The 24,269-nt window shown below is 41.1% G+C and overlaps 1 protein-coding gene across 1 annotated transcript in view; it reads right to left on the bottom strand.

Moving 5' to 3' along the window:
- The window catches only part of LOC111165557 (uncharacterized), a 100,254-nt gene that overhangs the window by 34,519 nt on the left and 41,466 nt on the right, over nt 1-24,269 (bottom strand). The window contains 1 exon segment of the mRNA XM_089904595.1: nt 20,731-20,877. Coding sequence (XP_089760721.1) covers nt 20,839-20,877 — 39 coding nt within the window. The 3' untranslated portion in view covers nt 20,731-20,838.

The following is a 24,269-nucleotide window of genomic DNA, read 5'->3' as shown; positions in this document are numbered from 1 at the left end:
ACAAAATAAAGATTTATATATTGGTTTTATAGTTTTAAGGTCTAGAAAGGAGACCCAGTCTATTTCATACAACCTGAAATGTCGTTGATTATAAGACACTCCATTCTTTTATGCACCATTAGGAAAGAAACAAACTTTGCCAATTAACTATGACAAAATCCCTTAAACACAGTCCTGAGTGACAGTCAAACTAGCTTTTCATTGCTTTGTTCTGTGAGATTTGGCGATTTCTCCTGCCTTCAGTTACACTGCTTGGCGTGTGACTGGCAGTCCTCCTGCATGTATCTCAGCAACAAATAACATAGCTTCAACCACTTGTATTTTTCTAGTTGTTGCTTTGAAAGAAAATGTGGGATTTCAGTAATTTCTCCAACAATGAACATTTGCTTCACTAATATCAAATTTAGCCCATGCTGTTCTCATGCCTTTCTTTCTGGGTACACAGTAACATTTTGTTTCAGTGCCAATAAAATTTTATTTCAATAAGTGTAACCTCTTTTTTGAGGTATAGTTGATGTATAATATTATGTAAGTTTCAGGTGTACAGCAATAGTGATTCACAATTTTTAAAGGTTATACTCCATTTATAGTTATTTTCAATACTGGCCATATTCCCTGTGCTGCACAATGTATCCTTATAGCTTATTTATTTTATACAAAGTAGTTTGTATCTCTTAATCCCTTACCCCATCTTGCCCCTCCCCTCTGCCTTCTTCCCACTGATAACCACTAGTTTGTTCTCTGTATCTGTGAGTCTGTTTCTTTTTTGTTATAATCACTAGTTTGTTGTACTTTTTAGATTCCACATATTATCACTGTAGTGATATCATATGGTATGTCTTTCTCTTCCTTTCTTCACTTAGTATGATAAATCTCTAGGTCCATTCATGTTGCTACAAATGGCATTATTTCATTCATTTCATGGCTGAGTAATATTCCATTGTGTGTATGTGTGTGTAACACAACTTCTTTATCCATTCATCTGCTGAAGGACAATAAGTGTAATCTTATTGAAAGCATATCAAATGGTGGGTACCTTTAGCCATATATAGAACCAACAATACAACTCAACTAAATTGTTGGCCATGTAAACAGCTATGGCCAAGTTTGTAAATGCGTGGGCAACAGCAACTGCATCATGACCACCGCCTGGCAGATGGCACCTGAGAGAGGCTGTCCATTCTAATATGCATCCCAATTTTAGAAATGGTTAAATATGGGGGATGGGTAGAGGGGATCTCTTCGAACACCTGAAATACTGTAGCTGCTGTAGGTCCCCTTCCAGCCTGAGAAAATCTTTATTTCCCATAGCCTGTTTCTGACCACCTTGTTCAGGTGATTAATTCACTCATTCATTAAAAAATTTGTATTGAGTACTACTAACTTCCAGGTACTGGGCTACGTTCAAGGGATACAGCAATTAACAAAGGAGACAAAGTCTCTGAACTCATGGAGCTTCCAGTCCAGAGGAGAAGGACAGACAATCAAATAAATGCAAAATATGCTAGCTGGTGATGAGATCTCTGGAGGGATAGAAAAGGCAAACAATCCTGGGGTGCAGGCAGGGGTAGGAGTCTGGAGGTGGCTGTTATTTTGTTTAGAGTGATCAGTGAATAAAGGCCTCTCAGATCAAGTAGGCATTTGAACAAAGTTCTGAAGAAAGGGAAGAACTGGGTTCCAAGGAGATCTAGGCAACAAATGAGGGGGTAAGGCAGAGGAGAGAACTTGTGCAGGGGCGCTGAGGTAGGATTATACCTGGTCAGTTACAGGGACAGCAAAGAGGCCAGTGTCACTACAGTAGAATGGGCAAGGGAGAAAGAAGGAGATGACACAGATTCAGTTGGGCAGGGATGGGGGGAGCAGATCACATAGAGCTTCCAAGGACATTATCTTTCAAGGACCATGGTCTTTACTCTGAGAAAAATAAAAACCATATGAGGCTTTTGATCAGGAGAGTGGAACAATCTAAAAGGGCACCCCCTGGGGCATGAGTGGAACAGAGGGCCTAGTTGATTAATTCAGATGAGATGTCAGTGGCTTGGCCTGGGTGGTTATCAGTGGAGATAATGATGACTGGTCAGATTCTGGATATATTTTAAAGGAAGAGCAGATAGGATTTGCTGATGGGGGATATAAGCTAAAGAGAGGCGTCAATGGCTACTCCAGGGTTTCTGGTCTGGGCAATTGAAAGAATGAAACTGCCATTTCCCAAAAAGGGGCAAGCTAGGTATGGCAGGGGTAGGGAGGTATGCAGAGGGGGATGAAGAGTTGGATTTTAGACATGCTAGGTTTGGGGTGCCAATTAGACATCCAAGCAGAGAAAAAGTTGAAACTGAGCAGAGAGTTCCAAGATGAAATCATCAGCATTTAAGTGGTATTTAAAGCCAAGAGATTAATTTGACTTTGTGAGAGAGGACAGACACAGAAGTGGTAGGAGGACAGAGGCACTTGAATAAGAAGAGGTTGGGGTGATGCCAGGAGGAATCAGCAAAGACTGGCAAGGAGCACCCTCTGGGAAGGCAGAGTATCAAGTGTGGCATCAAGGAAGCCAAGGGAAGGAAATGATTTCCAGGAAGATGGCAGGAGCAGCTGGGTCAACTCCTGCTGGCAGGCTGAATAAGATAAGGACTGGGGACTCAACAATGAATTTGAAATGTGGAGGTCCTGGGCACTCTTGATGGGAACCATTTGGGGTGGTAGTGGGTGGGGACACAAAGCTTAACTGGAGTGAAGACAATGGAGCGTGGGAGGAGAAGTGTTCGCCGCAGAAAACAGAGACAACACTTTCAAAGAGAAATGGCGGGAGGGAGGGAGACGCAAGAGGGAAGAGACATAGGGATATATGTATATGTATAACTGATTCACTTTGTCATAAAGCAGAAACTAACACATCATTGTAAAGCAATTATACTCCAATAAAGATGTTAAAAAAAAAAAAGAGAGAAATGCACGGTGGCCGGAAGGGGGTGGGGGTGGGAGAAATGGATGATGCTAGGGAACCCACAGTAATTGCAGGAGCCTCAATTAGGAGACAGATTGATGGGACCCAGTGTGCCATGGAGAGGTTAGCCTTTGGTGAGGCAGTACAGGAAAACAACCCCATGAGCAGCCATGGAGGTATGCCAATAGGTCCAGAGGCAGGAATGTGTGGAAGGTCTAATTTCTAGTGTCGTACGACTAAGAACTTCTCTTTAGACATGGATTAGTTTGTTCTCCTTTGGGACTTTTTGTTGTTGCTCTTGCCACATTGGATCTAGTAAGCCCATAGCCCCAATCCAAATTTTTTTTTAAGTGACTAAAGAAACAGAAGCTTTAGAAAGGAAACAGAGACTTTGTTGTTGTCGATGTCACCCAGAGTGATCTGTGGCTATATACTGGAATACCTGGCAAACGTTAAACCACAAACATTAAATAGAACTGTGAATGATAAATGGCGTTTGCTTTTTGTTTACACAGCTAAGAAACACAATGAACTCGAAGCAAAGTACATCAGTACCAAATAATAATGCAAAGGCACTACAGCAACTATAATATCAGTATCTTTTGTATATGAGTCACATTGTTTGAAAACACCCAACTACATGGTTTATACAGATCCATCACCTGGAGTCGTGAGACAAACTTCAGATGGAGTGTCTCTCTAGCAGCGACACTGATCACCCCAATCAGAGGCACTCCCTGTGTAGCATCTCTCAGAAGCTGACAAGTTGGTAGTCATCAGGTAGAGTCTATCTGTGGCCACAGAACTGAGGCTGACCAAGTTCTTGGTAATGGAAGACATCAAGCCCAACCATTGAGCTTCCTGAGCTCTAGACAAATTAGTTATCTGTAAATGACATTAAAGTTTATTGCAAAAAAAGCTGTGCGTCAGGTAGTGGCTGTGAAAAGCAGCACCAAAATTCCATATCAATGACAAAAAAAAATTCAGTTGGTCTACCTGAGTCAACTAACTCTAGAGGCAGACAGCAGAGTGAGGTTAAGAGCACAGACTGGGGAGCCATACTGCCCGGGGCCAAGTCCAGGCTCCACCATTAACAAACTGTGTAACTTTGGGCAACTAGTTGAACATCTTTATGCCTGTTTTCTTGTCTGTAAAATGAAGGGAACCAATAGTACCTACTTCATAGCGTTACTGGGAGGGTAGAGTGAATTGCTCTATGCAATAATTATTATAAAGTCATAATCTCCATCTTGGAATTTAAAACTGACCACAAAAAAAATTACATAGAATTAGCATGAGAACCCTCTTGGGAATTTGCAAAACCAGGGACATCAACTGTATTCCAAAATTTGAGGACGATAAATAATGTACTCAGCAAAAATAATTTTTAAACTGTTTTAATGTGAAAACATAGACCTCTAGTGAAGATTAAAATACAATCTTCACATTTTAGGATAAGGCAGAGACTTAATAAATTCTATGTCTGCTCGCCTCAGGGCCTTTCATCCTCACACGCTCTGAGTTTAGTATTCTCTTCTGAAACTTAAGGGGAACACTGGCGTAAAACCTCGTCTGAGTCACAGGGGAGAGCTACAGCCTATGGGGGGATCGTGTTGTGAGGGCTCCACCATATTTAATCCCTAACATTAGATAAAACAGACCTAGAAAAGTTCAGTGACTGCTAAAGATTAAATAAATAGCAAGTGGTGAGGTTAACAAATCAGGGTTCTCAACTGCCAGTTCAGTCATCCTTCCACCTTGCCCTGGGATGTAGGATCTCCCCTAAAGGGTACTTATTTGCCCAGTGACTGGTGCCATGTTGTAAATAAGTGTTTTCTGCGGGAGAGTCTGGGAATCCCCCCGGGTATTTCTGAGAGGACTGTGGTCTCCACCCTGAACGCTGTCAAAGCGCCCATCCCTCCCTACCTCCCACATCAGGTGGCTTGAGGCTCCTGGGTATGTTCCAGCCAGGCCTGTCACCACCTGTCCCTTACCTTTAGCCTGAGACTTAAAGAGACAGAACACAATGGATGAGGGAAATAAAGAGAGGATGGTATACACAGATTCCATTTTCAAAACTACATACATTTTAAGAGGAGCAAAGGAGTGTGTGTGCCTTCAGAAGGAGAGGGATGTCAGGGTATTAAAATTTTAATTTGGACCATCTATAAACTCTATGCTCTGACAATCTGTAAATGAAATATTGATTTGCTTGTGCAACAAGTATTTATTTTTGACTATGTGCAGTCCCAAGCTGGGCTCTGGGACTGTAGAACCGTATAGGACAGAGACCCTGTCCTCCAGAATTCAAGATGCAACTGTAGAGACCAGGTAACGCAGGTTAGGAAAGATAATGAATACTATGAAGTAACAGGTAGCCTCTAAATGAATGAAGAAGACAATACCTTAAGCTTTGGAATGCTTTCTTCAAAGGAAATTCACAAGAAATGTAAAACAGATCAAAGCAAGTGATCTGGCAGAAGCTAGAAAGCGGCTCTGTTCCCTGATGCCCACCCTCAACCTTGAACCCTGCCGGTGCCCAGCCTTCAGAGCTCTAGAGAAGGCGAGGCAGGGTATGCTTTCAAAGGCGAGCAGCACCAATGAGCAGGTAGGAAAGGGCTAACTAGGTAGGAAGAATTGCAAAGACACGGGTGTGGAGGCAGAAACAGTGCCACAAGTGTATTTAAGGAAGAAAAAAAGAACACAACTGTCAGGAATGGAGGCTTCGTGGACTGGAGGGTTAGAAAAAGCTGGCGCCATGATTTCCCCTTTCTGACTTATATTCGAGTCCTGAAGAGCACTCAGCAGCCATGCAGCTAGTAAGCTGTGCAGCGGTGGCTTGGGCAGGGATGGATGAAGGGCATAACTCAAAGAGCATCACCCAAATGGCAGGGAGAGCAGCGCGAGCCACACTTCCCATCCCAACTAAGAAGCCGGGCTTCTTGTCCCGGCTCTCACCCAAGCCTCCCCATCCCACAGCATGATCCCTGTGAAAAGGCGGGACATGACTACAGGGGATCCCAACCAAGATGCCCCCTGGGGGTAAAGTATCAAAAACAAGTGAGAGGCGGAGGCCACGGCAGGTTGTAGAACATGTGCCTCTGCTTACCATGGCAGGCATTTCCCCCTCCACCCCCCAACTTCCCTGACTTTTACCATGCTGGGATATAGGTCCAGGGGGCCAAATCTCCCCGTTTTTCAAGAGAAATAAACATTGCAGCGTTTATAACACTGCGTGTGCCAAAGAGGTAGGTACACTGTGTGTATGCACAGGCCATGGTGCATTCTTACATTAGAAGAGGAGTCTGAATCTGTCTTGCCTACTGCAGTGGCCTCAGCATCTTGCCCAGATTAGGCAGCAAATTGTAACCCAACTTCTTTTGTCTCTCCTCCATTAGAGAAACACCGCAGCTTAGGGGAAGTATATGGGGTAGCAGGTTCTAAGTAAAGGGAAATCTACGGATAAATTATTCACAAGTCACTATTAACAGTGCCAGCGCGACTGGATTTGCCCTCTACACCTCAATTCTTCAAGCTCTTTTGTTGTGCTGTTATGATTACCTCAATCTCAATCTAATTCTTTCCTTCCTCTTTTCCCTTCTCTCCCTCTTCCAAGATTTCACTCGGGGTTTTACGAAGAAAATAAATCAAAATCACTACGTAAATGGGAAGTGTATGTGCAGTTCCATATGAGGGTGGCAGGTGGCGCTACATCTATTTCCAGCCTCAGAAGACAGCTAAGACCTGGGCTGCGAGTCTCCGCTCTTCAGAGCCCTGGTCTTCGCCGGAGAACAAGAAGGGATGTATGTGTACTCATGGGGTTGCTAGGAACATCTTTGGAGCTCTTATATTGAAATTTATTTCCGGTGTTTTTGAGATATCCCAAGTCTCTCCCCTCAGTAGCTCTCATTGGGACTTTACAGAAAGTCAAGTGTAAGACCTGATGACCAGTGAGTTGCAAGACAGAGAGGGTAAAAGTTCTACCTAAGGTGTATCCTGTACATCAGACTAAAACAGCTCTTGCAAGGTAATAAGGAGATGGCTCCAGAAACCCAACCACTGAAGTGAGGCACTTAATCAGAACTTCAGGACAAAGACCAAAGTGTTCCAGAAATTCACAGCTCCTAGAAGTGCTGAGACAGAAGAAATTCTTGATCATCTTGCTGAGAGCATGCAAGACTCTGGGGATGGCACCATATTCAGCATATGAACATAAACCATTGTTCAGGGCAATGGAAGGTTTGGACCAATTTATTGATGAAAGGGGGGAAAATGGAGCTGAAGAGGATGAGCGGAGGACAGGCTTCATTGGAAAAGCCCCTTTACTGGAAGGTTTATAAGAGCCAGGTCAGGACTCACTCATCACAGCTAAGGAATTTCTATCTGCACCCCTCCTCAAATTCTCTCATCTACTGCCTCCATCTTCCACTGACCCCAGATAGCTCCTGAGCTGATCCCATACCACACGTGCCTGCCTTTGAACTTGGCCTCTGGGTATATTCAGCTCTTCCCCCGGACCTTTTAAGAGCACCAATGGTAGTCCTGGAACAAGATTTAGTGTCATCTATTTCTGCTGCCTCTTTTAAAAATATTTTTGTTGTGGAAACTCTTAAAAGCATCTCCAAAAGTAAAGAGAATAGTATAATGACTCCTACATGTCTTGAATTGTCTGCAAAGGTTATTTTTGCCAAGCTTATTTCATCTATCCCCATCCACCACTGTTTTTTCTCCCTCATTTTAAAAGTTAATAAAATTGATGTTAAAGAGCAAGTGCCTCACTCAGAGCTGCCTTGTTAAAAGCAGATATAAGATTATAACTTGGCCAGATTTTTTTTAAAAAATTGTAAAAGTTTCTTTTGAAAGATTAAAACTAAGGGAAGACAAAATATAAAAGACCCTCCCAGAGTGAAAGTCACATACCACCCTTTCCAGTAGATTCTCTGACCTCAGGAAGTTAAAAAGATCAGCTGGAAGATAGATAAGCAATACAATATGTAAATCTTTTCAGGCCAAGAGATGTATTTTTAAAATATGACTTTAAATGGTTAGGTTGTTTTGTATTTTCCTGTGGAGTTTAAATTATTAGCAGACGAAAGGTTAACGTTCAGGGAACCACAACAACAAAAATCTGTATGTCTACCGTTTGACATTTTTTAAAAAGGTAATATGGGGGAAAATCTTTATTTTTTAAATTGAAATTCCATGTCTATAATTGAGAAGATAGCTCCATTTGTGTGTTATTTATACCCATATACAGCTCTCTTTTTTTGGTAGAGATGGTGGTGGCATCTTTGTAAAATATAATTTTAAGAGGGCAGAGATCATTTCCTTTTCAGGTAACTAAAGCACACTTCCTAATTAAAACTGAGAAGCAGAACATCTTGTCTTCTCCTAGGACTATGAGAAAATGTTTTATTTTATAAAATCAGCAGCCTAGATTGTCGTGTCTGCTGTTCCTTCCATCTGCCCTTTCAGTTCTAAGCTAAATCCCATCCCTTCTCTCTCTCTGTCTCTGTCTCTGTCTCTGTCTCTCTCTCTCCCTCGACTACATCCCCAGTGCCTAAAGAACTCACATTTGCTAGGCACCCAAAATATTTCGGATATGAAGCACCGTTGGTTTATTTTACAAACCTTACCTTTCTCAGCTTTCCAGCTCTCTTATCCCAGCTGTATTCCATTTTTTCATTGATTTCAGTGTTTTGACATTTAAAACAGTGGTAAGTACTCCAAAATGTCTAAGAATGACTTCTCGCGCCAGATACTGTGTGTTTGTTACCTTTTACAAATCTATGGCCACTTGGAATGCTGAAAAAGGGAACCTGTTTGGATGGCAGGTGGGAGCACAGGACTTCTGAATTGCTGAAGCCTTGAAACTCAATCTCTGAGTCTCCAGGTACAAGCGAAACATTTAAAAATAGAATTTAAGTGTTTTATTAACAAGAACCACATATTTACTGCCAGTCGATGCTAACAAAGCCGTATCGTTACAGTGCATTATATTTTGACTTGGCGACCCTACTATTTTTGACGCTTAGTAACAATCTGAACAATGCCGATACACTGTAGCACTCCGCAGTACACCCGCGGTGGATGATGGTATCTGAAGCTCAGGGGCAATGTAACAGTAGCCTCTAAATACCCTGGACAAAAGAATACTTCATGCAGAATGGCTGCCAGCTGATTATTACCTCCATGATGGAAAGATCAAGTGCAAGTGGAAGAAGCCAAAATTATGCTATGAGAAATTCAGGATGGAGAAGAAGAAGTGTATCCTGAAAGTGAAAACCTAAAAAATAATGGACCCCAGGTAGATAAACAACAAGGACCTACTGTACAGCACAGGGAACTATACTCAATATTTTGTAATAACCTATATGGGAAAAGAATGTGAAAAAATATATGTAATATATATATTATATATATATGAAACTGAATCACTTTGCTGTACACCTGAAACTAACACAACATTGTAAATCAACTACACTTCAATACAAAAATAAATTAATAAATAAATAATGGCCCCAGAAATCACATGTAAATCCTTTTCATTAGTAAGCTATAGTTTCCACTCCTTGAGATGTCTAGAAATAATATTTAGATTTAACTCCTTGCTAAGGTGGGTGCATCAGGCTAACATTTGTTCCACACATCTCAGTGAGGCAGGGAGAACACTGGGTTTAATCTCTTTTCTATGTTCATTTTAAGTTATGTTGCTCAACACCTGCATTGTTGACATTTGGGGCCAGACCATTCATCGTTGTTGATGGTGGCGGGGGTGGGGGGTGGGGGGCTGTCCTGTGCATTGTAGGATGTTTAGCAACATCCCTGGTGTCAACCCACTGGAGGCCAATAGCATCTCCACTCCCCAGTTGGAACAACAAAAAAAACCCACTCCAGACATTGCCAAATGTCCCTAAGGTGCAAAGTTATTCTCAGTTGAGAACCACTGTTTTAAGTCCCCAAACACACCCATCTGTCTAGCCTCTCCTCCTTCTTCGCAGCCCCTATCCAACAAAGGCCAAACTTACCAACCTATGCATTGATATTCTTTCAAAACTATAAATTTACCTCAATGAATAGTTGTGAAAATTAAAGGAAACCATAAGGAGAATGGATGGCCTGCTTTCAGGAGGGCACACAACTGGCGCTCAAAAAAAAAATGTTGAGGGTTTCCCTGGTGGCGCAGTGGTTGAGAGTCCGCCTGCCGATGCAGGGGACATGGGTTCGTGCCCCGGTCTGGGAAGATCCCACATGCCGCGGAGCGACTAGGCCTGTGAGCCACGGCCGCTGAGCCTGCGCGTCCGGAGCCTGTGCTCCGCAACGGGAGAGGCCACAACAGTGAGAGGCCCGCGTATCGCAAAAAAAAAAAAAAAAAAAATGTTGGTTCCCACTATCCCTTTCTGTTAAAAAATTTGTAGCTTCTAAATCAGACACCTGTCCGTTTCAAAGGCAAGCTCACATATTTTGAATATGGCATTACATTCAAAATAACATAACTCAAGATTATGATTTCTCCTATCTTGCAAGTCTTAATTTTTAGGAAGAACACCGGAACTAAGGAAATACGTTTTACACTTCAATGAATTCTTGCCAGGAGGCATGGTCTTAAAAACCCAGTATCTTCACCATGATACCTAACAATAACAGCCCAAGGTACTTCCAGCCTCCCACCCAAGTTTCTATGGTGATACTTGAATTCAAAGGGTTTGAATTCAAACTACCCGGTAATCTAAAGAAAACCCCTTGCCTCATTCCTCAAAGCAGTTTTAAATAATTTGTTAGGGGAGGGACAAGATTCATACTTTATACTTTTTAATACAAATTTTTTTCCTAAATTAAGACATTAATTTTCAAGTGAGACCTCCACAAATCCTAATGGGCTGAGGATAAGGATTCTGACCAATTTTCTAAGACCAATTTTATTTTGGACAATCAGGAAATACTAGACATTGTTCGACTAGAGGCCAGAGTTTAAGCTTTTGCCACGTAGCTGAAAAATCATCAGCAAAATGATTAATCACAGCTGAAACCTGACATATACTCTCCCATGTTCCTTAGGTACAATACATTCCAGCGATTAAAAATACATTCCATTTCCTCTAAGTGCACATTCAATCTGTCAAACTGGATGACAACGCCATCAAGCTGCTGAAATCCTGAAACCCAACCTGCTAAACATCCTGAATAGACCTTTTCCAAAGAAAAGTTACGAGAAATGTATGTATCCTTTTCAGATGTGAAAACGTCTTAAAATTACATAAGAAGGATTTCAAAATAACACCCTAATAAACTGCTTAACATGAAGAGCATTTCAAGTTTCCAGCTACTTATAATTTCCGTATTCATTGTCAATGGTACTCAAATAAAAGTTTTCCTTGTGCTCCTAAGAATGCTGAAGGGTTTCAGATCCCTTTAGCAGACATAGGCATAAACCCTTGCAAACCGTGGGTTGTATCTTTAAAAGGTGTCAAAGGAAAAGCAGATGAAATGCTGTAATCTCCACCCACTGTCACTTAAGACATAGCAACCCACGCGCTCCACACGCCCAGCCAGCATCCTGCATCCACCCTTTCTTTCAAGCCCACTGCATTAGACCATGGAAACTCAGGATGTGTGGCCACAGCGGCCCCTGCTCTGGCTCCAGCTGGCCCACCACGTGGCGTGGCCGTGACCTTAGTCACACTTCCCCCTAACATCCTGTGAGTGGGCTCAAGCTGGAGCCAGACCTTCCCACTGCGCTGCCAGCCCTGCTCCTGGAAATGACAAACCCCCACTGCCTAAAACATTCCATTCTCCCTACCCCTCCTGAACAACGGGCCTTTGAACATCATTCACCACCTTGGTAATACCTTTAACCATTTAGCTATCGAGGGAGGTATTTACAACTTCACTTCCAATTTTCATAGACGCTTGTTCTCGGATTTTTTTTTTTTTTTTTTTTCTGCAGTACGCGGGCCTCTCACTGTTGTGGCCTCTCCCGTTGCGGAGCACAGGCTCCGGACGCACAGGCTCAGCGGCCACGGCTCACGGGCCCAGCCGCTCCGCGGCATGTGGGATCTTCCCGGACCGGGGCACGAACCCGTGTCCCCTGCATCGGCTGGCGGACTCTCAACCACTGCGCCACGAGGGAAGCCCTGTTCTCAGATTTTTAACTCAACTATTTGAACTATTAGCACAATAATCACTCTCCAGGAGTTATTAGCCCAGTTAACACTCAGAACCTAAAACAGGGCACTGAAAAATCTGCACGACAAAGCTCTCCTCATTCAAGAAGTATTTCATTTACTAGAGAGGGTGCTTGCTGGATTCAGATGTACAGAAGCACTATCTTCCTGGTCTTTTTCTAGTTGGACTAAAAGGATTTCAGAAAGCTCTGACTTGTATGTATAACTCTCGTGTTTGAAAAAGAACTTTCATTGTAATAGATAGGTCAGTGAGAAAAAACACTCCCCCGTTTAATTTTAGTTGTAGAGTCGAGAAGGAAGCAAGTTTTGTTTCATCAGATGACAGAAATAATGCTACTGACTGGCAGTATTAATCCCACCTTCCTCCTAAAATGAGCATCTGGGTCCTAAAGATGGTTCTTCAAGCAAAGATGTGAAGATGGTTTTTCAAGCAAAGAGTAACACTAAGGAGACAGTTCGTGTATCCATTGTTTACATTCATACTATTCCACATACTCAAAAACAGACATAGGGCTTCCCTGGTGGCGCAGTGGTTGAGAGTCCGCCTGCCGATGCAGGAGGCACGGGTTCGTGCCCCGGTCCAGGAGGATCCCACGTGCTGCAGAGCGGCTGGGGCCGTGAGCCATGACCGCTGAGCCTGCACGTCCGGAGCCTGTGCTCCGCAGCGGGAGAGGCCGCAGCGGTGAGAGGCCCGCGTACCACAAAAACAAACAAACAAAAAAACAGACATAGAGCTTCCAGGTCTGCATAAGATGGAGTGAGCACACTCCACCCTGTCTTTCCCAGTAAACACAAACTATAAAACCTGGAAAGGCAGTCTGGAGCAGCTCTTTGAGGACTGAAAAGTAAACAGTAACAGGCAAATTAGGAATGACCAGAACTCAAAATACCAGCAAACTGCCCATGAGTTTACCATGACTTTTTCTTCCAGTATGCCCCAAGCCTGAACTCAACACATTGCCAGCAGGCATTGGGCACTGACAGAGAGAGAGCCAGGACATGTCCTGTAGCTCTGGCCCAGGAAGCAGGACAGAAAACTCCTGATACTCAAGAGAGCGGGGGCCTCCCCTCTGTTCTCTCAAGCCACAGCCCCCAAGTGGCAAGAGCAGCCTGCGGCAACAGGAGCCTGCAGGACCAGAACTCTGGAGGGGGAGAACGTCCCTCTGGGTTCAGCAGAACTATGGCCAAGAGGATGGGGCCAAACCCCACGATTTTTTTTCTCTCTGTTTTTCTCTACTGCTTGGCATTGGGGACGTGGGCACGGTTGTGTAAGTACGCAGCAGAGCAGGATAAGGAAATCCCAAGCTTTCTGGCTAAATAACCAAAAAAACAGAAGCCCCGTGGAATTGGAAAGTATCGGAAAACAACAGGTCCTACTGTATAGCACAGGGAACTACATTCAATCTCCTGTGATCACCCATAATGGAAAAAAGTATGAAAAATAATGTGTGTATATATATATATATATATATATATGTAACTGAATCACTTTGCTGTACAGCAGAAATTAACACAACATTGTAAACCAACTATACTTGAATCAAATAAATTGTTTTAAAAAGTATTGGAAAGATCACTGAGAGGGAGGAGCTCGGGAAAAGACCCCATAAATTGTTTCTGAACTCTCAGACTCACCTGCAAGCTTTACATGCATGGATCTCATCCTAAAGAGCCTACTGAAGACTTTGAGAACTGAACTGCCTAAGTCCCAGACGGGTTACTGGGGCACGTACTTATGAGACACATCCAAGTAGCACTGCCAAGGCTTGGAAAATTGAACTGACATTGGGACCACACCTCACAGAAGGTGGGTTAGAACCTAACCAAGTCAGCTGTCTGCTAAAACAAAAATAGCAACGTTCTTCATGGGCTTTCAACAAGATGCAGAGTTTCATAACATAATATTCAAAATGTGCTGGATAAAATCCAAAATTACTCAGCATGGGAAAAGACTATCAACAGGTGCCAATGTCGAGATGACAGAGATGTTTGAACTATCTGACAAAGACTTTAAAGCAGCTATGACAAAAGTGCTCCAGCAACCAATCTTGCAATCTTGAAACCTACAGAAGAATACAAAGTCTGAGCAAAGACAGAAAATGTATAAAGGGGAACTGTTGCAAATTTTAGAACGGAAAAATATAATAACTGAAATAAAAACTCACTGGATGGGCTCAATGCAGCAGGGAGATAAGAGTCTGAACTTAAAGATGAAACCATAGAAATTAGCCAGTCTGAACAACAAAGAGAAAACAAACAAAAACAAAGAGAAAAAAAGTTTTAAAAACAAAACCACAGCGCCCCAGGGATGTGGGGGACAAGAACAGAAGTCTTCCATTTGTGTCATGGGAGTCCCAGAAAGAGGAGAAAAAATGTAGTGCAGGAAGAAAATCTAACAATATAATAGCTGAAAACTTCCTAAATTTCTCAAGAGACATAAATCTATACATTCATAAAGCTACCCTTTAGGAATGAAGGTGAAATACAGATATCTTCAGCTGAAGGAAAACTAAGAACATTCATTGGCGGCTGACTTCCTCTAAGATAACAGCTAAAGAAAGCTCAAAGGGAAATGATACCACAAGGAGCATGAGGGATGAAGAGAGAGCAAGAGAAATGGTAGATATATGGGTAAATATAAAACACTACACTTCTCCTCTTGAGTTCTTTGTTGAAAGCAAAAATTATAACATTGCCTATGGGGTTTTCAAAGTATGCCAATGTAATAGATCAGATGAAAGTAACAAAAGAAGGGAGGATAAAGGGACCTATATGGTGGTAAGATTTCTACAGTCCTCTTAAAGTGGTAAGCTGTTGATTCTAAACTGACAGTGAAGTATATACATCTCAATTCCTAGAGCAGGGACTAAAAAATGATACAAAAAGATACACAAGAGATCAAGTAAAATAAAACACTAAGAAATATTCAAATAACTCAAAAGAAGGCAGAATACAGAAAACAGACACCTGAAAATAGAGGGAACAAACAGAAAACAATAATGAAATGATAGGCATAAATCCAACATCAATAATAACTATGTTAAACTCAAACGGTCTAAAATAAACATGAATGAAAAGACAAAGACTACGAGAATGAATAAACAATATGAACCATATGCTAACAAAAACATCACTTGAAATATAATACTATCGGGTAGATAGGTTAAAAGTAAAAGGATAGAAAGAGGTATACCATGAAAACACTTCAAAAGGAAGCTGAAGTGGCTTTATGCAGACAAAACAGACTTCAAAACAAGGACAACTGCCAGGGACAAAGAAGGACGCTACATAAAAGGGTCCATTTGCCAAGAAAACGTGACAATTCCAAATGCCAAATGCATTTGTACCTAGCCACAGACTTTCAAAACACATGAAGCCAAAACTGACAGAACTCAAAGGAGAAATAGGTAAACCTAAAGTTATCGTCAGAAGCTTCAACACTCCTCTCAGTACTATGTGGAAATTGTAGACGGAAAATACCACCAACCAACTGAATCTCATATTTGTAAGACATTCTAACCAACAAAAGCAGAATACACATTCTTTTAAAGCACACGTAAAACATTCATGAGGATAGACCATACCCTGAAGTATAAAACTTTAACAAATTTCAAAGAATTGAAATAATGCAAAATGTGTCATCTGATCGTAATGAAATTAAACTAGAAATCAACAGCAAAGAGAGAAGATAAAAATTTCCAAACACTTGGAAATTATATAACACATTGTACTTCTAAATAATGTATGGGTCAAAGGGGAAAGTCTCAAGAGAAAAAAATTGTTGAATTGAACACAATGAAAATACAACATATCAAAATGTGTGTGATGCAGCTAATACAGTGCTTATAGGGAAATTTATAACAAATATTTATAATAGAAAAAGGAGAGAGGTCTCTAACCAATAATCTAAGCTTCCACATGCAGAAACTAGAAAATGAAGAGCAAAATATACCCAAAGCAAGGAAGGAAATAACAAAGATAAGAGCTGAAATAAATGAAATTGAAAGCAAAACAAGAAAGAAAAGAAAAGAAAGAAAATCAATGTAAACAAACACTGGTTATTTGAAAATATCAATACAATTGGTAAGCCTGTAGCAAGACTGACAAAGAAAAAAAAAAGGAGAGAAAAAACACAGCTTACTAATATCAGGAGTGAAAGAGGGAACATAACTTACAGTTCCCACTGACATTAAAAGGATAATAAGGGAATATTATGAACAACTCTATGCATATAAATTTGATAATTAAAATTGCTAATATTTTTTATGATTTTTAAAACCTACGTTCTTGAGGTATATTGGTCTGTGGTTTTGTCTTTGTTGTTTTTTCTTTTTACCATCTCTGAGAGTGATGCTGGCCTTATAAAATAAATTGGGAACTTTTCCCTCTCCTGAAAGATACTGTCTAAAATTGGTGTTATGTCTTCCTCAAATGTTTGTTAGAATTTACCAGCAGAACCACCTGGGCCTGGAGATTTCTTATTCAGAAGATTTTAAACTATGAATTCAGTTTTATTAATGATTATAGAACTACTCAGGTTATTGATTTCATCTCAGATAAGTTTTGGTAGGTTGTAGTTGAGAATCGCTGTTGTAAGTTCTTGTTGAATTCTCAAGTTTGATTCCCCTTGGATTAAAGAAGAGACCATTTGATCCAGGATTTTCCAGATTGTCACAGAGAGGTTTCCAATCTTCTTGGCAGTAAATCAGATAGTGGTAGGGGGAGGGGGGAAGGGGGAGTTTACAGGGGGATCAGAGGAGAGTGTTGATAGGGTGAATTTCAGGCTCCTATCTTCTGAGACTGACCTGTCACACACCTCTGTAGTTACTACAGTCATCTGAATCCCTATTACCTGGCCAGGGCGGAGGATTTGAAATGTTACAGTGTCTCCACCACCCCCGCTCCCCACCACCAGAGCAACTGCCCTCTGAACCACCTCCTGGGATTCCTCCATCTTACCAGCAGCAAATACATACCCATGCACAGGTTAAGGGCTGACATGGCTTCTGCCCACACATAACCAGCAGTCTTTTTAATTCGTTTATTATTTTGAAGAGAATTGAGCTGCTATAGAAAAAGTGTGGAAAACACTGCCCCCAGATGTCCCAAAGGAGGTGACTCGGGTTCTGGCCTGGGCTCCTGGGGAAGGCCTGGGCCAGCTCTTCGCAGCCCAAGGCAGGGCACTTCAATAGTCATCCTGCGTTTGGAAACAAAGTCGTGGCGTCCAATTGACTGGCTGCAATTCTTCCTCCATTTAGTCAGACTCACAAACTGAGATTCATAAAGCTGAAAGCAACCTCATGAATCCCCCTGTCTATGACCTTATTTCACAGATGAAGAAACTGTGGTCCAGTTATGGGTACTAGCTGGCCCAAGGTCGCCTACCTTGTTGAGGCAAAACTGGGCCTGGAGCCCACATTCCAAGGGCCCAGCACAGTGTTCTTTACCCTACACGTAAAAACAAGTTTTGACTGGACAGCTACTATATATATATGAGGCAGTGTGACAACAGTTCCTGTCATCGTGGAATTGAACTTCAGTGGGGAATATAGACATTCAACAATTGCCCAGATAACTAAAATGGAAATGCGTAGTAAACCACTAAGGGGCAATGCAAGGAGTGTAAATATCAATATATTGCCTTGGGACTTCCCTGGTGGTCCAGTGGCTAAGACTCCATGCTCCCAATGCCGGGGGCCCGGGTTCAATCCCTGGTCGGGGAACTAGATCCCACATGCCACAACTAAGAGTTCACATGCCACGACTAAAGATCCCACATGCTGCAACACAGATCCCGCGTGCTACAACTAAGACCCGATGCAACCAAATAAATAAATAATATTTTTCAAAAAAAATACATTGCCTTAAAATTTTTTCCCAAAATACAACCCACCACCACCATCAGCACCACAGTCATGGTGATTCCAATGGAAAAGTTTCGCCTTGGAAAATTGGGGAATTATCATATGTGATCTTTCAGTGATGTAGTGAAACTGCATGTTTAAGTCTGCCACCCAGAGGGTGCTTTTGTCCCCCATCTGAAGCACAATCTTAGACAGGTAAATGGAGAAGAATGTCACATTTAGTATACTAAGGAGCTAGACAAAAAGACAGACATTGAAAGGAATAATGATTCTAGCCACGAGTCCTTTCTTGGACCAGGATGAAAGAGCCACTGTAAGGTGACTCAAGCCAAGCATCATGACCCAGATGCTGCTGGTGAGGTAGCACCGCAGCCACAAAGGCCCTGAAGCAGGCTCCAATCACCAGCATGACATACTCCAGAGAGCGGGAGTCCTCTGCTGAGTAAACTGGATAGTTCTGCAAGCAGAGAATGAATGAATGTAGGAATCTGTTTCAACAGCTTGCTAGTGAAGAAAGAGCATGATGAAACATGCACAGATAAAGCTTCTAGCTTTATCTCAGAGTCTGATCAATGTTAACATTTTATATGGGAAACTTCTATGAAAGTTTGACAAGTTACTCTTTTGGGAGATGTTTCCCCCACAACTTGTGCTCTCATGATGGGAGCATTTAAAGGGTCTCTGATTTTCCCCTCTACTTTCAAGGGATAAACAAAATCGTGGAATCTGAGACTTGAGGTGACAGTGGCCATCACTGAAGCTTTGCACGTAGTAAGTTACCACATGAGAGAGTTGAATAAAACAGACTCAAGTCTGTAGCCCGTGAACTGAGAATTCTATTGTATCAGGAGGTCAGGCTCTTTAAACCATAATGATAATGACTGAAATCGGTATGCAATTCTACATGAAATATAGAGCCTTCTGGAAGAAAAAACAAGGTCAAGTCACCTACGAGGTGGCTGAGAAAACTCCTAAAAGAGATGTTTCCAGAGTCTTCTAAACTACATTGTGAAGTGAGGTAAACGGAACACATAGTTTCGGACAGAAAAGCAGGAGTAACTGTCAGAGACTGTCACCAGAATGGATAGGATTCAGGCCACAGTTGCACCAAACAGGTGTCTGACCACCCACCTGGGCTCTCTGCTCATCATTTCAAAACTCTAAAGGTGCTTATTTTGGTTAAAGGTATAGAATTTAAGATTTTTTTTTAAACGTCTACTGTACTCAGCTTAAAATTCAGATTCATACCTGCCAACTGTGCTTGGGCACAAATAATGAATCATCATCACAATAAGCTGTAAAAGTGCAAAGCGGCAAGTAACACAAAGGCCTAATGGAACCTCCGTCCTTGGAAGTTAATAGAATGGCTTAGTTCACATGTCCCTCAGACCCTCAGGAGCTGGCAAAGTAACCTCAGAAGTACCCTGTTACTTCAATAATTCTGTGAGTCAGTGGAAAAATGACAAAGACTAATCTTGGGCTCTGTGTCTCAAAGCCTTGATAGAAGAAAGGACAAGATGAAATACGCACAAAACTTCTCATTGTATCTCAGGGCTTGACAAAAATAACACTTACTTTTATACATGTTCACTGCTGTATCCAGAGCACCTACTACAGAGTCTGGCATATAGTGGGACCTCAAAAAGTGTTTTTTGGAATAAACAGACAATCTCATTCTTAGACAAAAATTCCGCCAAACTACAAATATATGCACTGAAAAGTCACTATTTTGTTATTCACAGTGATATACAAGGAAGGGAAGAAATAGCAAACCGAACATCCATTTTGTTATTTTTTTCTTGGTATGGTTTGGTGAAATCAGAGAAGTGAAGATAATGCATACCTTTTATTGTTTACTAGGTATGTGATTTGGGGCAAATGATTTGAATGCCTCTCTTAAGTATCTATGGCCTCATATCTAAAATAAGGCCAATAATCTCTTCCTCACAGTAAAGATTAAATGTGGTCATACTATTTCAGAGCCTGGCACACAACAGCAGTTCTAACAAATGAAGACCCATGAGACAGTATGAGAAAGCCTCTCATGTTCTTCTTTGACCTCAAGCACAGAGCCCAAGTAGAGGTGTGTATCATCCATGTCACTTTCTGAGCTTCTTCCCAAAGAAACGAGTCCATCACTCATTACAGCAAGAATTCTCTACCCTAACTGCAGAGCGGAACCCCAGGGAAGCTTTCCCATCAGGTGACCTGCTTGCTGTAACTCTCCAGTAGTGGATGAGAGGATAGAGCTGCCTGATGAGGTCCTCTACATAGCCCTGAACCCCCAGGCCCTGTGCCCTTGAGGAGGGAGCCTAGGTACTTGGGAACAGAGGGGCCCCAGAAAGGATGCCATCAGTAGACAGGGAGCATGATGCTTGAGAGGCAGGTGACAGGCAGGCACAGCATAGGGAGCACCAGGGAAGGATGGCTGGCCCCAATTAGGAGCATACGACCTCTCCCTCAGAGAAGCAACCTTCATTTAACCAGTAAGTGAAAGGACGTTTCAAAATAACTTCTACAAGCTGTGATTTGACAGAAATTTCGAGTTAATGTATACCTAAGCTTTCCAAAAAACAGCTCTGAAATTGGCTGGTTAATTTGGCCTAAACCGTAAGACATGGATTGATCTAAATGCTGCTGAAAGCTTCCATTTTAAAAGCAACATATGTATTTTTGCAATATAGGTTTAACATTTTTTTTTAAAATTCGTAAGTGATGTAATCAGAAGGTCAATACTCACCAAGCTGAGCAAAAGTATTTCTCTTCAAGAGGGCGCCAATCAAGCAGAAGCCGTTCCCATCTTTACCTCCTAGATAAGCCATATGCTATTTTAGTTCTTTATATAACTTCAAGGATGTTGCAACCTTTTGGCACTCAGTTTCTCCATCTGTTTAAAAAAAAAAGCAGGGAGGGATGGATCTAGCGAACTCTAAAACACTATGCTTCTCTTCTGAAAACAGCAATTATTGGTACTTCCCTCTAGGCTGGGAATTTTATTACTAAATATGCTTATCTTTTAAGATGTGGTTCCAGAAGAGGGACCAGAGTTTAAAAAAATAACACGATGAGTTAACACAGGCTTAAAGGAAAATTTTCTAGACACCTTGTTCATCCTAGAACAGGACAGACCACATCATCTCCTTTTTCTTTTAATCAAGTTTCTATAACCCCCATCTCCCAGATGCCAGAAACCTCTCTCATATTAGCCAAGGCCTGTCTTAAGATAGAATAAATCTACTTATAGGCTGGGAACTCTTGCTAAGTATGTGGTTGTTATAATCACGAAAGATGAGCACAGTATTGAGTCAATAGCTTACTGGGGACCCAGTGCTGCATACTAATCTCAACACCCTTGCTTAGCCCATAGCTAGGAGTGCAAGATGCTGACCAAAAAAAAAAAAAAAAAAAAAAATCCAAGGCTTAAAAGAGTGCTCTCATTTAGTATTGATGATGGAAGAATCACATCTATTATTGTGATATATGCAAATTATAATCAAGTTAACATACCAGCAAAGGCCTCATTTTGTAACATTCTCGATAATAGAGGACAAGTCATAAAAACAAATATAGCCAAGAACAGCCTGTTTTAAAAAGCATGGGATATTTAGAGTACATGAAGAAAAATGGATTTTTCGTAAGTTCCAAAGCAGAGAAAACCTTAGTATTCATTAAACACTGCACAAAATCTCTCATAGGTCTTAAATTCGATAATAATGCATACTCTAAGAACCCAATGTAGCTACAGAATATTCAACATTTGTCAAGCACTGAGAACTGTACAGACTGCAAAAGCAGAGTGCTCAATCACAGGACATAAGGATTCAAAAGCACATAACAATGACCAAGCTAGGGAACAGTTTAACCGATTCATTCATTACAATGGCCCTGTTCTATAACCACTTGAAGTGTGTTTGGTTTGTAATCATACAAGTCCATTTCTTAAAAGTGGAGAACTATTATTGTAGCCAAAGGTCAACAAGCACCTGTGTTCAGAGTCCGTAAACGAAAATCCGTTAGGAAGAAGTACATTCATATTAATGTAGTGTCTGCAAAGTGAAACTTCAACTCTTGATTATTTCTAAGGGGAACATAAAGCCCTCTTTTCTCACTCCAACTCGTTTCTTTGGACCTTAACACCATGCACAAAATGTCTAACTTCTACCATTTTGAAAGGGTTCTCCTAAAAAGCACAAAGAAATTTTTAATTACAAAAGAATTAAAGAAGAAGAACCAGTAAGATTTTTTCCACTTACTATAAGAAATATATAAAGGAAGACAAAATGTTATTAAAAATGCTTGATAATAAACTCACGTTGTCAAAATAAAATGTGGAAGCTCATGAAAAAAATCACAACCTTGCTAAATATTAACATAAAAATTATCTTAATGTAGAAATTATTTCTTAAGGGTCCAGCCTCGAATGAACATAAAGAAATAAAATTTTCTACAAGTAGATACCTGAACAGGTAAATTCTTTATTTCTCTCATATTTTTCACAGTATGTTCACACAGCTCTCAAGTTTAATTCAAAAAATATAATATGATCTAGTCTATTGTATAAATGGATTCATTTGGAAAGCCTCCTTTTGTTCATAGGCGGGAAACATGCTTGCTTCCTGTATTCCAGGAGACCATACTTATATAATTAGTAGTTTTTCTAAGATTTACTTTGCATGCTTCTCATGTGATTAAGACACTGGCAGGGCCAGCCCCCGTGTGGGGTAGCAACTGAGCAGGGGCAAAATGCTCACTTGCTAGAATGTTCACAAGCCTATACTGGTAAGTCCTTGGCCTCCAGTGTTTACGACCCTGAGGCTTTGGTTAGGTTTCAAGTTTTACCAGAAAGGAATAATATAGCTAACAGCCACAAATATAATAATAATTATGACATGCTAATTTATTTCTATCAGCAAAGAGGACACCAGGTGAGAGGAATTTTTTTTAACATCTTTATTGGAGTATAATTGCTTTACAATGGTGTGTTAGTTTCTGCTTTATAACAAAGTGAATCAGCTATACATATACATATATCCCCATATCTCCTCCCACCCTCTTTAGCCCACCCCTCTAGGTGGTCACAAAGCACCGAGCTGATCTCCCTGTGCTATGTGGCTGCTTCCCACTAGCTATCTATTTTACATTTGGTAGTGCATATACGTCCATGTCACTCTCTCACTTCGTCCCAGCTTACCCTTCCCACTCCCTGTGTCCTCAAGTCCATTCTCTATGTCTGCGTCATTATTCCTGTCCTGCCCCTAGGTTCTTCAGAACCATTTTTTTTTCTTTTTTTAGATTCCATATATATGTGTTAGTATACGGTATTTGTTTTTCTCTTTCTGACTTACTTCACTCTGCATGACAGACTCTAGGTCCGTCCACCTCACTACAAATAACTCAATTTCATTTCTTTTTATGGCTGAGTAATATTCCATTGTATATATGGGCCACATCTTCTTTATCCATTCATCTGTCGATGGACACTTAGGTTGCTTCCATGTCCTGGCTATTGTAAACAGAGCTGCAATGAACATTTTGGTACATGACTCTTTCTGAAATATGGTTTTCTCAGGGTATATGCCCAGTAGTGGGATTGCTGGGTCATATGGTAGTTCTAGTTTTAGTTTTTTAAGGAACCTCCATCCTGTTCTCCATAGTGGCTGTATCCATTTACATTCCCACCAATAGTGCAAAAGAGTTCCCTTTTCTCCACACCCGCTCCAGCATTTATTGTTCGTAGACTTTTTGATGATGGCCATTCTGACTGCTGTGAGGTGATACCTCATTGTAGTTTTGATTTGCGTTTCTCTAATGATTAGTGATGTTGAGCATCTTTACATGTGTTTGCTGGCAATCTGTATATCTTCTTTGGAGAAATGTCTAGTTAGGTCTTCTGCCCATTTTTGGATTGGGTTCTTTGTTATTTTGAAATTGAGCTGCATGAGCTGCTTGTAAACTTTGGAGATTAATCCTTTGCCAGCTGCTCCATTTGCAAATATTTTCTCCCATTCTGAGGGTTGTCTTTTAGTCTTGTTTATGGCTTCCTTTGTTGTGCAAAAGTTATTAAGTTTCATTAGGTCCCATTTGTTTATTTTTGTTTTTATTTCCATTTCTCTAGGAGGTGGGTCAAAAAGGATCTTGCTGTGATTTATGTCATAGTGTTCTGCCTATGTTTTTATCTAAGAGTTTGATGGTGTCTGGCCTTACATTTAGGTCTTTAATCCATTTTGAGTTTATTTTTTTGTATGGTGTTAGGGAGTGTTCTAATTTCATTCTTTTACA

The sequence above is a fragment of the Delphinapterus leucas genome, chromosome X (assembly GCF_059928025.1).
Source record: "Delphinapterus leucas isolate spDelLeu-1000000601 "Yukka" chromosome X, BTC_Dleu_Yukka2, whole genome shotgun sequence".
NCBI lineage: Eukaryota > Metazoa > Chordata > Mammalia > Artiodactyla > Monodontidae > Delphinapterus > Delphinapterus leucas.
The sequence above is the reverse complement of the archived record's forward strand: the minus strand, read 5'-3'. Positions and strand labels throughout refer to the sequence as shown.